At 47.0% G+C, this 17,041-nt stretch overlaps 1 protein-coding gene and 1 long non-coding RNA gene across 2 annotated transcripts in view; one reads left to right on the forward strand and one right to left on the reverse strand.

Moving 5' to 3' along the window:
- Positions 1 to 17,041, forward strand: part of LOC142575139 (uncharacterized) — a 60,421-nt gene that overhangs the window by 30,732 nt on the left and 12,648 nt on the right. Inside the window, exon 2 of the long non-coding RNA XR_012826590.1 lies at positions 1,871 to 2,170. This is a non-coding gene — a long non-coding RNA (uncharacterized LOC142575139). The remainder of the gene's footprint in view (positions 1 to 1,870; positions 2,171 to 17,041) is intronic.
- LOC142575138 (echinoderm microtubule-associated protein-like CG42247) overlaps positions 1 to 17,041 on the reverse strand; it is a 338,361-nt gene that overhangs the window by 30,599 nt on the left and 290,721 nt on the right. The window contains exon 19 of the mRNA XM_075684173.1: positions 10,162 to 10,251. Within this exon, the coding sequence (XP_075540288.1) occupies positions 10,162 to 10,251 (90 nt within the window). The remainder of the gene's footprint in view (positions 1 to 10,161; positions 10,252 to 17,041) is intronic.

Consider the following 17,041-nt stretch of genomic DNA (forward strand, 5'->3'; position numbering starts at 1 on the left):
ACCCTATGATGGTAGCGCTTCAGGAGGGTGGCATGAACCATTTGTGTCTTCCGCGACCGGCGATTATTGGAGGTCAGTTTGCTATTACGTAGTTGACGTCACTTCATCGGTTGAGTATCACGAATCGTCCGCTGTCCGTTGAAATAAGCTTGTGATACAGGCCTTTCTTCCGTACAGGTGTCCACAGTAACACATGATCGCCTGGAACGAAAGTGACAGCTATATGCCGAGCGTCATAGCGTGCCTTCGTTGAAACTTGCGAAGAGAGTATTTTTAAGCGAGCAAGCCGACGCGCTTCTTCGGCACGACACACTGTCTGTGCAAGGGATGTGTCTTCGTTCAGTACGAATGGCAAAATTGTGCCCAAGAACGTTTGGGGACTACGAACGTACAACCGGTCGAAAAGCGCATACCCGGTTATTTCGTGCTTGACTGAATCGTATGCGTACGTGAAGGGCAGCACATCATCCCAGTTCTCGTGATCAGCTGAGATGCGCTCTTAAACAAATTTACACCCTTTGAGGTATATATTTTCCAGACAACGATACACTCTAAGAAAAGTTTACACCGTTTGGAGTGTATATTTGCCACACAATAATAATCGTCATCTTTCTTGCCCGCGTTTCCTTTCTTGAAAACGCTGCGCTCGTTACTTTCCTGTCGGGAATGCTATGTCATGCTGATAACGTGCATGCCGTTCGTTACTGGAAAGTACCGGGCTCCCCGCGTTAATGAAAGGAAATGCGGACAAGACAGATGACGATTATCGTTGTGTGGCAAACATACACCCCAAAGGGTGCAACTGTTTTTAGATTGTAATCGTCATCTGCCTTGCTTGCGCTTCCTTCCTTGAATACGCTGCGTTCGCTACTTTCCTGTCTAGAATTCCTTGTCATGCTGATAACGGGCATGCCCTTCGTGACTTGCAAGTACCGGGCACGCCGCGTTAAAGAAAGGAAATGCGGACAAGACAGATGACGATTATTGTTGTGTGGCAAAAGGGTGTAATTTTGCTTAAGAGTGCACTCAGAAAAATATTACACCCTTTGGGGTGTATATCTGCCACACAAAATAATCGTCATCTGCCTCGCTTGCGTTTCCTTTCTTGAAAACGCCGCGCCCGCTACTTTCCCGTTGGTAAAGTTATGTCATGCTGATAACGTGCATGCCGTTCATTGCTGTGAAGTACCGGGCTCGCAGCGTTAAAGAAAGGAAATGCGGACAAGACAGATGACGTTTATTGTTGTGCCGCAAGATACAACTCAGAGGGTGTAAACTTTTCTTAGAGCGTAGACTCCTCAACAAATGTACACCCTTTGGGGTGCATATTTGCCGTACAACAATTATCGTCATTTGTTTTGCTTGCGTTTCGTTTTTCGAAAACGCTGCGCTCGCTACTTTTCTGTCAAGAATGCTCTGTCATGCTGATAACGCGCATGCCATTCGTGGCTTGGAAGTACCGGGCTCGCAACGCTAAATAAAGGAAATGTGGACAAGACAGATGATTATTGTTGCTTGGCAAGATACGACACAAAGGGTGTAATTTTTTTAAGAGTATACAGGACAACATGTTGGTGCACTCTCAGAAAAGTTTACATCCTTTAAGTCGTATCTTGCCACACAACGATAAACGTCATCTGTCTTGTCCGCGTTTCCTTTCTTTAATGCTGCGAGCCCGGTACTTACAAGTCACGAACGGCATGCGCGTTATCAGCATGACAGAGCATTCTTGACAGGAAAGTAGCAAGCGCAGCGTTTTGAAAAAAGGAAACGCAAGCAAAACAGATGACGAATACTGTTGTGTGGCAGTGGGCACGGCAGGGGCACAGCGACAATGCCGCTCACGAATCCTTTCCTGTTTTTCGTTCAGGCCGTGCTCTTCATCTGCCCGACACCCCCAGCCATCGAGACATGCTTCGGCCTTTCTGCGGCTGAGACGACGGAATACTGTATCTTCAGGCCTACCAGTCCACAGAGATGCGATATCAGTGACATGCTCCCGGACATGCGCACATGGGCACCGTTACTTGCCGGATTTTCCTCGCCGTCATCGATTACGTCAGAGTTTTGGCAGCATAAAGGTCCGGCCACTTCGCGGATTCCGGCCAGTGGGCACGGCAGGGGCACAGCGACAATGCCACTCACGAATCCTTTCCTGTTTTTCGTTCAGGTGAGAGACTATCGCCTAACGTATACCTATCGCAGTGACAATGTTTGCCTCTTGCTTCTGCCGTGCCCACGGTCTTTGAGTGACATGCTTACTGCGATTTACCATTGCTTTGTGAACCTACTGCCTACATGTGGTGACGTAGAGACTAACCCGGGACCGTCTACTGCAGAGATGCTTCAGACCCTAGTTGATGATGTTCATGAACTTAAACACACTGTGCAAGCTACTAACAGCAAGATTAACGAAACAAGTATTAAGCTGTTTTCAATTGACAAGAAGCTTGACGATATTTCTGCTACGGTGACTAATTACACGAGCAAGGTTGACGAGCTTCAGTCAGAAGTCGAAAAACTGGCTTTGAAAGTAGACGACTTGGAGAATAGGAGTAGAAGAGAGAACTTGATTGTATATGGCATAAAAGAATCGACCGAAGAAAATTTGCAATCCCTCGAACAAGTCGTGACTAAAAACATTCTGACTGACACTCTAAAGGTTCCAAATGTGGCTATCGAGCGTATTCACAGAATTGGCCGCCCAGCCGAGGGCAGATGCCGACCCGTCATATTTAAATTTATGGATGGCAGAGATAAGGCCAATATTTTGAAGAATTGTAACAAACTGAGAGGCACAGCCTATAGCATATCGGAAGATTTCTCCCCGCGGGTACAATCAATCCGAAAGAAGCTCTGGGCTGCTGCTGCTGAACACAGGCAGAAAGGTGCCAAGGTCGTGCTGTCATTCGACAAAATCCAAATTAATGGTAAACTGTTCCAATGGGACGACACTCAAGATAAAATAGTCCCGCTAGCTTCACAATGACGGCCTAACTGTAACTTCGGAAATAGAGTTCGCTTAAGAGCCGCAATTTAGGCCATAGAGACACAGTTCAAAGCGAGTTCTCTGTTCTGAACATTAATGCCCGCAGCATCCGGAATAAAACGGAAGACTTCGAAGGTCTTCTTTTAACGTATGAGCCTGATGTTGCAGTGCTCACCGAAACGTGGCTCCATGATAACATATCCGATAAGGATGTGATACCTCATTCGCACGAAATTATCCGCCATGACCGCAGTTCTAGAGGGGGTGGGGTAGCCATTGTGATAAAGAAAGGAACAGATTACACGCTTGTACCACACCATACTAGCATAGAAATGGTCTGGATCCGACTTCATACTTGCAAACACAGCATCTTTATTGGCGCCGTTTACAGGCCACCGAATTCAGATCTAGGTATGCTCGAGACGCTGTACGACTTTTTGAATGAGCACAAAAAGCGATATTCACATGTCATTTTGTGTGGTGATTTTAACTTGCCAAAAATCAACTGGGAATCCTTGAGCGTCTCATCTTCATGCCGGCATTCTGATTTGCTACTCGATATTGCCTTTTCTTTTAACTTGAAGCAGGCTGCGGCTGAACCATCGCGAGTTACTGCTACCACGGGCTCACTTCTAGACCTTGTATTTGTGTCTGATGCTATTGAAAGGCTGGGTTTCACGGTTAATATTATGCCTGGTATATCCGACCACGATTTAGTGCTTTTCAAAACCAATATGGCACGACCAATCACACGCCAATCATCAAAACAATTTTACGATTTCAATGACGCTGAAGACGAGAGTATTTTGGACCTTCTTGAACAAGAATACGACACTTTTTTGCAAGGTACAGTGAAAGCCACACAAGTCCAAATGAATTGTGGTTGAACTTTAAAAGTACGGTACATATGTGTATTCATCGGTACGTGCCGCTGAAGAAAAAGAAAATTCATAGCCACAGTCCATGGATTACACGCGAAATAATTCACCTAAAACGTCGCGTAAGCAGACTTTCCCGTAACATTTCGAGGGCTGCACACAGTACTGTGGCGTCACTTCGTAGAGAGCTAAGAAATCAAATAAGACAATCAAAATTTCAATTCATAAATGTAAAACTGCACTACTTCCTCGTTAATGACCCGCGAAAATTCTGGAATTATCTAGCTCAAAAAAAGGACCCCATACACAAATTGACAATAAATAACGTGGACGTTAGTGACGGACAACAAATAGCGGCAACATTCAACGACTATTTTTCTTCTGTGTTCCTGCGTGGTGATGGTCCGTCTACCAATTTCAGATCAACCAGCTTCCAGGTACCTGATCTTAGCATAGGCGAAGAAGGCATTTTTTCCGCCCTTCTACACCTGAATACAAAGAAATCATCTGGACCAGATGATATTCCGAACACGTTTCTTTCCAGATACGCGGAATGGTGTTCAAAATTATCTGTATTATATTCCGTACTAGTCTACGAGAGGGTGACGTTCCCAGGGATTGGAAGCTGGCTAAGGTTATTCCTGTGCACAAATCTGGTACCAACCACTGTGTCGCTAATTACAGGCCAATTAGCTTGCTGTGCACCGCAGGTAAAGTTATGGAACACTTTGTTTTCAAATACATCGCCTCATTCTTGGAAGACAATAATTTTTTTTCTGAAGCTCAACATGGATTTCGTCGCGGGTTATCTACTGTGACACAGCTAATTCACACTACCAATGATTTCTGTAAAACCCTTGACAAAGCAGGACAAATAGATGCCATTTTCCTGGACTTTGAAAAAGCCTTCGACCGCGTACTGCATAGTAACCTTCTGCTAAAACTTAGACATCTTACAGAATCAACAAATTTTACAGTGGCTTGATTCATACCTATCTCACCGGCAACAGTACGTCCAGATATCCAGTTCAAGCTCGCCCATCGCTCCAGTATTTTCAGGAGTGCCACAGGGCTCAGTCCTTGGGCCGCTTCTTTTTCTTATATATTTAAATGACCTAAAACATTACTCTCCTGTGCGGGCCCGTTTTTTCGCAGATGACTGCGTAATTTATCACACAATTCTCGCCGAACGTGACCAGCTCGTTCTAAATAACTACTTGTGTGCTGTTAGTAATTGGTGCCAAAACTGGTCGATGACATTAAATGTCACGAAATGCAAACAAATGACCTTAACCCGAAAGAAACATCCACTGAAGTATTCGTATAAAATTAATAGCGCTCCTCTAGAAACAGTAGAACAATTTAAGTATCTTGGCGTAACGATCAGCTCGAACCTCAGTTGGAGCCCCCACATTAAAAACATAGTTTCAGTGGCATCCAAAAGACTATGGCTAATAAGACATCGGTTAAAACATCCAACCACTAAAACAAAACTTGTAGCGTATACTTCGCTCGTGCGCCCCCTACTGGAATATGCTGACGTGATCTGGGATCCGCACACTAAAACGAATGTAAAAAGTATCGAGGGGGTTCAGAGAAAGGCACTGCGATTTATACACCACGCCTACGGAAGACAGGTATCGATATCTGATCTTCTTAGCCGCTCCGGTCTTCCCACCTTGGAATCTCGTCGTAAAATGCACCGTCTGAAGATACCATTTGCAATCATTAATAATCATACCAAATTAGACTTCCACACTTACATGCAGTACAACAGAACCCGACAGACTCGACACAAACACGACAAAACAATTATAATGCCTCAGTGCAGAACCAACACATACAAGCTGTCGTTCTTTCCAAGAACGATAGCAGACTGGAACAAGTTGCCCTACGATGTGGCCACCTTATCATCACCCGATGCATTTTTTTCAGCAGTCAGTTCTAGCCAATAACCTTTGTGAGCTTGTTTTTTTTTCTTTCTTTCTTTTTTGGATTTGAATGTAACGCGTTTGCATCTTATTTTGTTTGCTTTGCTTCGCAGTAACCTTCTGTGTGCCTATGTGGTTCTCTGTCGTAACTGTTACTGTTGTTGTTTTCTTGATGGACCATTAATATGAAAAGCGTCATGTACCCACTCCTGCCCTGGCTACCAAAAGGCGGCCGGCAGTATTGAATAACTAAAAAATAAAAATAAATAAATATACACCCCAAAGGCTGTAAACATGCATTTTTAGAGTGTACACTCTTAGGCAAAGTTACACCCTTTGGAGTGTGTCTCTGCCACACAAGGATAATCGTCATCTGTCTTGCTTGCGTTTTCTGTTTTGAAAACGCTGCGCTCGCTGCTTTCCTGTCAAGAATTTTCTGTCGTGCTGATAACGCGCATACCGTTCGTTACTCGAAAGTACCGGGCTCGCCGCGTTAAAGAAAGGAAATGCGGTCGAGGCAGATGACGATTATCGTTGTGTAGCAAAACGGTGTAATTTTGCTTACGAGTGTAAGCGTACGAGTTATGTGTTCGGTGAGGCCATTCGATTGTGGGTGGTGTGGCCTTGAATGGCGATAAGTAGAGCCGCAAAGGCGCACCAGATCTTCAACGATGTCGGCGGTGAATTGCCGTCCACTGTCACTTATAACAACACGTGCAGTGCTATGGCACATGATGACAGAATGAAGCATAAAGCGCGGCACATCGGCGGCGGTAGGAGAGGTAAGGGCCGCAGTCTCAGTATAGCGCGTCAAGTAGCCGACGCACAGAATAATCCAGCGACGGCCGCTAGAGCTCTTGGGGAAGGGGCCGAGCAAGTCTATACCAACTTTGTCAAAGGGTAAAGCAGGCGATTTCACAGCTTGCAAAAGCCTGCAGGAGGCGTCGTCGGCTTCTCATGACATTCGCAACCTGGACAACTGGAAATGTGCTGCCTTGTGCTCTTCCATAGTTTCGGCCAGTAAAAGCGCTGGCGTAATTGATAAAGCGTGCGAGCAAAGCCGAGATGACCCGATGCGATGTCATCGTGCACGGCGCGAAGAATCGAAGTACGCAGGCGTTCGGGGAAGAATTAGGAGCAACGAAGTGCCATCAGCAGAATCACAGGCCGCCACACAGCGTAAAGCAGGCCGCCACACAGCGTAAACGGCGTCGTCTGACCTGAAGCGCGGGCAGCCTCCAATAAGCCATCAGCGTAGGATCGCGACGTTGTTCACATTTAAAGGTACTGGCGTCAAAAAACTCGGTAATGCTGGCAAGGTAGTCGTTGAAGTAGTCATCGTTAGGGGTGGAGTGTGGCGGCGGGAGACGAGACAAGCAGCCGGCATTGGTATCACACCGAGCGCTCTTAAATTGTAGCCGACAGAAAAGGCCTATTTTTGAAGGCGTAACGCCCAACCTGCCAGACGTCCCGAAAGATCCCGCGATCCAACAAGCCAGCAAACGGAATGATGCTCCGTCACTCCGCCGAATGGCGACCATTCGATATGGCCGAAACTTCTGGAAGTCCAAGACTACTGCGAGGCATTCCTATTCGGTCACAGCGTAATTTCGCTCCGCTCTCGTCACTGTTCGCGTTGCGTACGCAACGACGTGCTGGCGCCCATGATGAAGTTGAACTAGGACGGCGCCAACTAACCAGACCTCTAGCATTAGTGTGTAGCTCAATCGTGGCCTCTGGATTAAAACAACGCAAGATTGGCCCAGAAGTTAAGAAATACTTCAGCTTACGGAATGCGACTTCACACGCTGTAGTCCATAACTACGAATTGTCTTTCTGAAGGAGGCACGTGAGTGTGTGAGCAACTTGGGCGAAGTTCTTAATAGACTGGCGAAAATACTAACACAGGCTAAGAAAATTTTGTAGGTCTCTCGCGGTAGGCGGTTGGCTAAAATCGCGCACTGCAGCAATTTGTTCAGGGTCAGGTTGTATACCATATTTGAAGACGAGAAAACCGAGCCCGAGAGTCTGACGTACACCAAAGTGACATTTATTTGAATTTAGAGCTAGTCCAGCGTTTTGTAGGCGGTCCAGTACGACGCCAAGTCGCCGATTGCGCTCCTCAAGTGTTTTGCGAAAAATGATTACGTCATCGATATAGCACAAGCAGATCTTCCATTTCAATCCACGTAGCAGGGTGTCCACAAACCTATCAAAGGTTGGTGGCGCAGTGCATAAACCGAAAGGCGTGACATTCAACTCGAAGAATCCGTCTGGGATAACAAAGGCAGTTTTTTTTTTCTTTATCGGTTGGGTGCATCGGTATTTGCCAGTATTCCCATCGTAAGTCAACGGAGGAAAAGCAGGAGGCTGAGTGAAGTCAACCGATAGCATCGTCGATGCGTGGCAGAAAGTATGCGTCTTTCTTCGTGGCTGCGTTAAGTCGTCGATAATGAACTCAGAATCTCGAAGAATTGTCCTTTTTCCTAACTAGTATTACTGGAGCTGCCCAGGGACTGTAAGACTCCTCGACGATGCCTTCTCGCAGCATTTCTTGAACTTACTCGTCGATTCCTTTTCGTTCTGCAGGAGACACGCGGTACGGCTTCTGGCGAATAGGCGTCGCTTGGCCGTGTTTATGCGGTGTTGCGTTCGCGAGCCATGAAGCGAAATTGCACGCTCGTCTTGCGCGAAATCGAGTACTGGTGCATAGCGGACGACCACCTTTTGCAATTGTTCCCGCTCTGGAGAGGATAGGGACTTGTTCGTCCTGCGGTACAATTCCACGTAGTCGCGATTTGCTGCCCTCGCGTCGATAAAGTGTCAATGCCATCAATGCTGACAGCCGCTTGTGAGTCAAAGGTGGCCAGCTTGAGCCCTGTCGGCAGTAAAACTTGCTCCAAAGCCATGTCACCGCCCACACGTGAGCAAGGCCATCTACACATTCTATATTGGACTGAGGAACCAGTATATGTTTTTTCAACATGGTAAGCGAGTACGGCTCAATTAAACCATGACACGGATGCGGAGGGCAATCCGCGGAAGTCACCGGAACAAATGCCGCAGTCTGAGAAGTTAAAACGACGTCATGGGACACAGAAAACACTCTCTGCTAGTCATAGTGAGATGCTTCTGGTATGGGTGTCATCACGTGACTTCGAAGAAAAATTTTACCAGCCCCGCAATCTAACATCGCACCCCATTCACCAGGAAAGTCAATTACAAGCATGATGTTGGGACCGGTATGTTCCAAAACAATATATATATATATATATATATATATATATATATATATATATATATATATATATATAATGAGGTTTTACGTGTCAAAAACACTTTCCGATTACGAGGCACGCCGTAGTGGAGGACTCCGGAAATTGCGACCACCTGCGGTTCTTTAACGTGCACCTAAATCTAAGTACGTGGGTGTTTTCGCATTTTGCCCCCATCGAGATGCGGTAGTCGTGGCCGGGATCCGATCCCACTACCTTGTGCTCAGCAGCCTAATACCATAGCCACCGAGCAACCACGGCGGGTGTGTTCCAAAACTACAAATTCAGTTGCGAAATCTTGTCCACGAACACTCACTATAGCAGAAAAAACACCAACGCGCCGCAGGGGTTCGCCCCTAACTCCACAAAAAGTACTCTTTTGGCCCCACGCGAGCATAACTTTGTGTCCAAGAACTACTTTTAAACAAAACACTCATTACTGATACTGTAGCACCGGTATCCGCTAAGGCATCAGTTCTCTTCTTCAGCTCCGCCGCGCAGCGTAACAATATTATAATGTGAAAATAAATGCAAATAAATACACATTCCTTGGTAGAAGATGTTGCGCGCGCATACCACGTGTAGACTGTGTTTATGCTTAAGCTAGCAAGATCGGCAGCTTTGAAATACAACTATAGCAGAACAACAACGACGTTTAAAAATCGCGTGACCTAGGGAGTCCTAGACGAGGATTCAGCAAGCCCAGGTCCCAAGATGGACTGATACAAGGCAATCAGGTCCTAGAATAAAGAATGCCGACACAGTATCTCGAGTTCTCGATGATAGATATGTTGACTGTAATCAAGGTTGACCCGCTGAGCTGCTGTCGTCACCTTGACAGGTTTAAATCTATGTCTGAGAAACCGCTTGTATATTTTATTTCACTGTGATCAAGGATCCGCTGCAGACGCATAAACGTTGATGACGCCGTTGTTTTATCTTCTACCGTATTTCATTCTGACCAGTGAGCCTTCCTTGAAACTTTTCATTCAATTAAACGACGTTATAGCTTTGTTGCTCACAGCCCAGGAATGGCTAAAGCTGTCCTTCCTAGTTCATCACGATAGAATATTTTAAGAGTCACTTACCGACAATGTCTGGGTTTAGAGTGCAGGTGAGCTGGTACCAGTCGACTTTTGTAACGGTGGGTGATTTCGCCTTCAGGCTATTTACATCCCCTAAAACAACAAAACAGGGTGTCCTCTTTATTACAAGTTGGTGCAAAGACGCATGCAAATCATAAGCACATAAGTGGTCTCTGACCTCGACTGCAGCACCTCATAAAAACTGAGTTTGCTTTGTTAGTGCACTCTAACAGCTTTATAAGCATATTTAACTAACAAGGTGTCTGGACAATACACAAGTCTTTTCGCAATTACACCAACTAGAATGCATATTCTTGGTGAAGAGCCAGTAGGAATCGAAACGTTCCTGTATTGCAGTTTACAAAATATGTCATTGCATCAAGGCTTTACTAAAAAATCTACTGCTGTCATTGAGATTCATGTAATATAATATTTTCAGTTTATTGAACGAATTCGAACCAGAAAGAGTTAAAGAGTACACCTGCCATCTTTTGCAAAAGTTTTCAACCAAACAAAAGTGAATGAATGGATGAAGACGTTCTTGGTTCTGGCTTTTAATCGCGCATTACTCGTTGTTAGGTAGCTGAATTGGGTTTAATGACGCAAAAGCGACTAACGCTATGCTGCGCCAATTGCAAGATGTTAAAAAATCAAATTTATAACAGCGCAAGCTGTGTTGCTCTGTAGCTTGTGCAAAAAGCCGGGGTTGTCTAGAAACTTAAACACGTCAGGTAATGACACAAATTGTTCATCTCCGAAATCTAAAGCAGGGTGTAAAGTTATGTATAACTTATATAAATTGTGCAAATGTTTGTCTATGTGTTTCATTATGCGCAAGGGCGTAGCCAGGGGGGGGGGGAGGGCTTATGAGGCTTCAGCCCACCCCCCCGAAATTTTTTCGTGCCGTCCATGCGCCGCCGGCCAAAGCAACCCAGGGTGCCGGAAATAATTCTGGATTTTGTCTAGAATGGGGGGGGGGGGGGTCTTTCACGCTCGAAAAGACATTTCACCACGAACATTCCGAACTCGGGCTGGATTTCGCGGCAACGCCTATGTACCGGGAGTCACATAACGCAAGCAGCCCCATCCGAGCACAAAGTTTCAAGGGCGTTTTGATGGCGAACGGGCTCGCCGCAGCATCTTCCGGAGGCCGCGGAATCTACGGAGCGCATGGATGTCAATTCCCAAACTTTATGGGTATAAATCTCATACTTTAGGTGCACTGACATTTCCAAAGTTGTGCTTTAGACTTTCAGTTGTGTAACTTTGTGGGTGTAATGCTGTTATAAACATTTGACGCCAAAGATGCATTCACTTTTCTAAAGTCTTACATCGGAACATACAACGAGACAGCCAAATCAACACACTATCAGACAAGTTGACAAAGCGGGCAGCGAGGTCCGATGCGATGAAGTTTTGCAGTGGTTCATTTATGCCGTCATGTAACATAAAAAATATCAACATTTTTATTTCGCCTATCCCAAAGCATCCATGTCAAGACGCCAAAGCCAGCCAAGGTAACTACGTTTTTATTTATTTTTTCTACTTTGGCTTTTATTGGCAAGGGCACACTGAGCCTCTTCAATTTTTTTTTCACTACCCTACCTGCGGGCTGCCAGAGCCAGCCAGAGCGCATACGCTTTTCTCGTGTTGCCCCGACCACAGCGCGGCGCACTTCGGTGCGCGTTCGGTTTGCTCTGGCCGAGTGGATTTTCACCTGACAGAATTTTGGACGCTTTCTGGCTAGCAGACGAGAAAAAGAGACAATGGTCGCTCACCGCCATCACTGTGGGGACTCGACGGATTGCACTGCGTTCGCTTGAGCGCAACCTTTCCAGAAAGTATTGTCTCGCCGGTGTAGGATACCAAGCAGTATGCGTATGGTTCTGGGTGGAGCTAGCGTCTCACGTTTTCTTTGATATTCCTTCGGTAGCCACATTAGGTGCCAAAAGTAGGCATTCGATTGTGGCCAACATGCTTTCCTTTGCGCGTTTTTCATTTCGGTGCCCCCGCCACACAAAAGAAAGAAAAAATACATTGTTGCGGCGCAGTGAATTGTCGCATGGTGAAAGTTCGATTTTGTTACTTCTTTTGCGGGAAGTAATGGGCCACAGGACGCTTCAGTTGCCGGATACTCTTATTATATTATTGCGACAGCAATTATGTGGACACTCCAGTCGCATTCCTGCCGTCACCCTCATGTTTCGTATAAAGTCCAAGGGCGATAACATCGTGACCGAGCGCCGCATGCTGTATGTGCAGGTGAAAGCATGGATGTGGGGGTTTGAGTGGGTGAGCCGACGATGGTGGCTCAGTATTGTGTGCTCAAGGGAGAAAAGCGAGGAGGAAGCGCGTAGCGCGCGCGATACATCGGGCGGAGTGGATGGAATGGCGGTGGCATCTAGGATTCTGTGAATCTGTGATTGCGCAACATGTTTATTTGCCTTGTTTGACGCATTATATATGGTGACTTTTTCTTGGATACGTAGATTTATTGAATACTTATACGTATATTTAAATATATTGTTGCTAGATTTTATGTATACGTGCAGTGAACTTTGTTTGCAGTGACACTATTTTGCCCTTTATCAAGCTGTATCTTCGCATTTGTATATCCCATTGTATCTTGGCATTCATAATGTACCAGGGCGAGTCAAATTAAAGTGAGCCAACCCACTCCACGCAATAACGGTTCGTTTCATCATCTTTGATGCATGCGCGTAACACACAGGCATCTCTCATTTACATTAGTGACACGCAGGTGTGAGCATACAGGCTCTTTAATGGTCTAATACACTGACTTGAGAATGGTTGCGTGAGATAAATGACACTCCAAAAGTGGAACAGCATGGTGCCGTGAAGTTTTTGACAGCTGAGGGTATTTCCCAAAAAGGAATTAGTCGCCGTATGGCTGCCGTGTACGTTGAACATTGCATTTCATTGGCCACTGTGAAGAGTTGGAGCAAGCGGTTCAAAGGACGTGAAAGTTGCAAAGGCGAGCCAAGAGCGGGCCAAAGCCATCGTGCAATCACCCCTAACAAAATAGCAAAGGTTGATGAGCTGATGAGACAAGAACGGAGGATAAGCATCGCTGAACTTGCAGACCGTGTGAACATCAGTCGCGGTTCGGTTCATGCCATAATTCATGAACATCTCGGTTATAGTTCTCCCAGAGAAAAACAGGCGGATTTCAAAAACGTGGTGGCCACCGCGGTGCGACTCGCTCAAGGTAGAGACAAATTACTATTGTTAGGCGACTTCGACGCACAACAATCAAACTGGGGCTACAGTAGAGACAATCCCAAGGGCATATTGTTAGCAGATGTTGTAGAGCGCTACGGACTTTTCCAGCTAACTCAGCCGGACCTCCCAACGCGAATCGGGAACAGCATGTCCCAGGACACTTCCCCCGACCTCACGTTCACCAACGAAAGTGAGACGCGATGGACGAACCTAGGTGAAAACCTAGGAAGCGATCACTATATCTTAAGTATATCGGTTAATGTAGCCAGGATTCGAAGAGCTATTGGCAAGGCAAGGCTATCGGACTGGACCAAATTTCGTGAAAAACAGAAAACAATCGGCAGCATCACAGACGTAGGAGAATGGGCCGAGCGGATCCGAGTTATTCACTCTGGAGTAACAAAAACGATTGAAACTACAACGGAGGCTCCATCCGTGGATCGTGACCTCTTGCAGCTCTGGGAAGCCCTCAGAGGCCTCACAAAAAGGCGGAAAAGGCAGAAGCTTAATCGCAAACTCAGGATACGGATAGCTCAGCTAGCGCAGGAAGCTAACGAATACGCACAAAAGTTAAGCGACAGCAATTGGCGTCAGTTCAGCGACTCGCTTCGGGGCACGTTGACTACAAAGAAAACATGGCGCATTCTTCGAAGTATGATTGGCCCGGGAGGAACAAAACCAGTCGCGAATCGCACACTCAAGCTGCTTGAAAACGAGTTTGAAGATCGGGAAGGTGACATGATAGACAAAATTAAATAATATACGTAGGAACTGTACCGACCGGGCAATCCACCAAACCTGTTTACGAAGGTCAGGACCAACCGGAACTGGACGCCTCCATAACCTTTGAAGAGGTTTACGCAGCGGCATACTTCTTCAAGAAAAACACGACCCCAGGGGTAGATCAGGTCACGAACGCAATGATTCGCAATCTAAGTGACGACACGCTAAAGAGCTTGACCAAATTCTTTAACGACACGGTCTGGACAGAGGACGGCGTCCTTCCAAAAGAATGGAAGGAAGCAAATATTACTCTTATTTCAAAACCAGGTAAGCCTCGTAACATCAATAACCTTCGACCCATCTCCCTAACGTCGTGCGCGGGGAAACTCTTTGAAAAGGTGGTGCAGGTCCGGCTCTAGAACCACATAGAGCTAAATAACATGTTCCCCTCCAACATGTTCGGTTTCCGACCTCACGTGTCAGCGCAGGACGTTTTTCTACTACTAAATCACGGGGTCCTGCACCCCAACAGAGGGTCGGAAGATAAATTTGTACTGGCATTGGACATCAAAAAGGCCTTCTACAGCATCTCCCACCACACTATTCTGGAGGGACTGGAAGCGGTGAACTGCGGAACGCGAATTTATAACTACGTGCGCTCGTTCCTCAGCGACCGCACGGCCACAATCGGATTAGGCTCCACGAGGTCCGACACCTTCAACTGTCCCGACAGAGGAACCCCTCAGGGAGCTATACTCTCTCCACTGCTATTTAATGTAGGGATGAGAAAGCTAGCCCTGGAGCTAGATAAACACCCGAATCTCGGTTGTGCGATATATGCCGATGACATCACGTTCTGGGCTCACCAGGGGGCCTACGGGGACAAGCAAGAAACCCTTCAAAAGGCCATAGACGCAGTCGTGGAATACGCGAGGGTGGCGGACATGGCATGAGCACTCGAAAAATCGGAATTCATTCGGGTGCGTGCGAAATACGCAAGAAAGAAGGACTGGGTGCCGCTCACTCTGACTCTCGACGGGGCGCCAATTCGTGAAGTGGAGACACTCAGAATATTGGGGATGTGGATACAGCAGAATGCTGGAACATCTCACACCCTACAATAACTAAAGGCGGTCACACGAAACGTGGTCAGAATGATACGGAGAGTAGCAAGAAGCAGAGACGGCCTAACTGAGGGAGAGACCATCAGCCTGGTTCACGCATTCGTAATTAGCCGAATCACATACGCCCTTCCGTATCAGGCCTTGACAAACGAAGAGATTAAACAGGAAAACGCAACAATAAGAAAAGCCTTCAAAGCCGCCCTTGGTCTTCCCGAATGCGCTAGCACAGAGAGATTCGAGGGACTGGGCCTGCACAATACTTTTGACGAGTACGCAGTCGCGACGTTATATGCTCAGAAAGAACGACTTTGTTCTTCAACTCAGGGCAGGGAAGTATTGGCGAGGTTAGGCTTTCCCCTGAGACCCCAGTATTGCGGAGAGGAAACGGCACAGATAGACCGCAATGTTTGATCGCACATCGCGGTGGCCCCAATTCCCAAAAACATGCACCCCAAGTACCATCCCGGACGACGCAGAGCAAGGGCAAAGACCCTTCACAAACGTTTTGGCATGAGACCGGGGGTGTATTATACGGATGCCAGTCGAGCCAGCTCAGACACTTTCACCATAGTCTCTACATGCAACAGCAACATAACAACGGCATCCTTCAAAACCGCCTCGGCATGCGTGGCAGAGGTTGCAGCCATCGCCTTGGCCATTCAGGACGCCGAGCGCCAAACCAATTCGGCTGTCATATTATCCGACTCACAAGCGGCTTGCCGCCTGTTTTTACAAGGAACGGCACCCAAATCAATAATCAAAATTTTAGGCACTCAACTAGAGGGGCACCACACTATTGTCTGGTGTCCGGCACACGAGCGACTGGCAGGAAACGCTAGGGCAGACAGTATTGCTCGAGGTTTGAACGCCCGAGCAACGGCATGGCCTAGCGGCGACTTTCCACCGAGTCCTCGTGACATCCTCCTACAGCAAAGGCAGGAGCGGAGACGTTTTGGACATCCTCACTCCGATATAAACAGCCAACAGGAGAGGGACTGGCGTCGCATTCAGACGAATACATACTCCAACCTGCACCACCTACACAGAATACACCCCACGAGGTTCACTGACAAGTTCCCGTGGTGCACAGACACACCACACTAAAACACATCACGTGGGAGTGCCCCAGGAGGCCTCGCACATAGACAGTCCCATATTACACCAACATCCACTAATGAGGAATAGGCAGTGGTAGGCATTGCTTGCGGACGAGGGTCGGGAGAGCCAGTTGGCTCTTCTGCACCAAGCTTAGCGAGCCGCTCGTGCCAGTGGGGCCCTGGAATAGGGGCTCCAACCGCCGTGCCTTATTTTATTTACATTGAATAAAGTTTTACTCTCTCTGTCTCTCTCTCAGTTATCGGCTCTTGTATGCGCAATGAATGCCCGAGATTTTGAACCACCGCCAGAAAACGGAGACGTTCGGCGCTGCCTTGGCTCATCTGATTCGGTATCACAATGAGGGTGACGACTTCTTGCTTACAATTGTGACCCGGGTCGAACCATGGTGCCACTACTACGAGCCTGAAACAGGACAGCAAAGCTTAGAGTGGAAACACTCGAATTCACCACACCCAAAGTAAGCAAAGGCCGTCATTTCCGCCGGAAATGTGTTGTTGACTTTTTTTTCGATCGTCAGGGGCCATTACTGATATAATTCGCTAAATCTTGAGAGACTATCAATTGTTTACGATATGATGAAACGCCGGAATGGCTGCGTATCGCAATCAAGAACAAACGACGTAGAAAACTGAGTAATGGGGTGATCTTGCTTCACGACAATGCCGGTCCCCACG

This window comes from Dermacentor variabilis, chromosome 3 (genome assembly GCF_050947875.1).
Source record: "Dermacentor variabilis isolate Ectoservices chromosome 3, ASM5094787v1, whole genome shotgun sequence".
Classification (NCBI taxonomy): Eukaryota; Metazoa; Arthropoda; class Arachnida; order Ixodida; family Ixodidae; genus Dermacentor; species Dermacentor variabilis.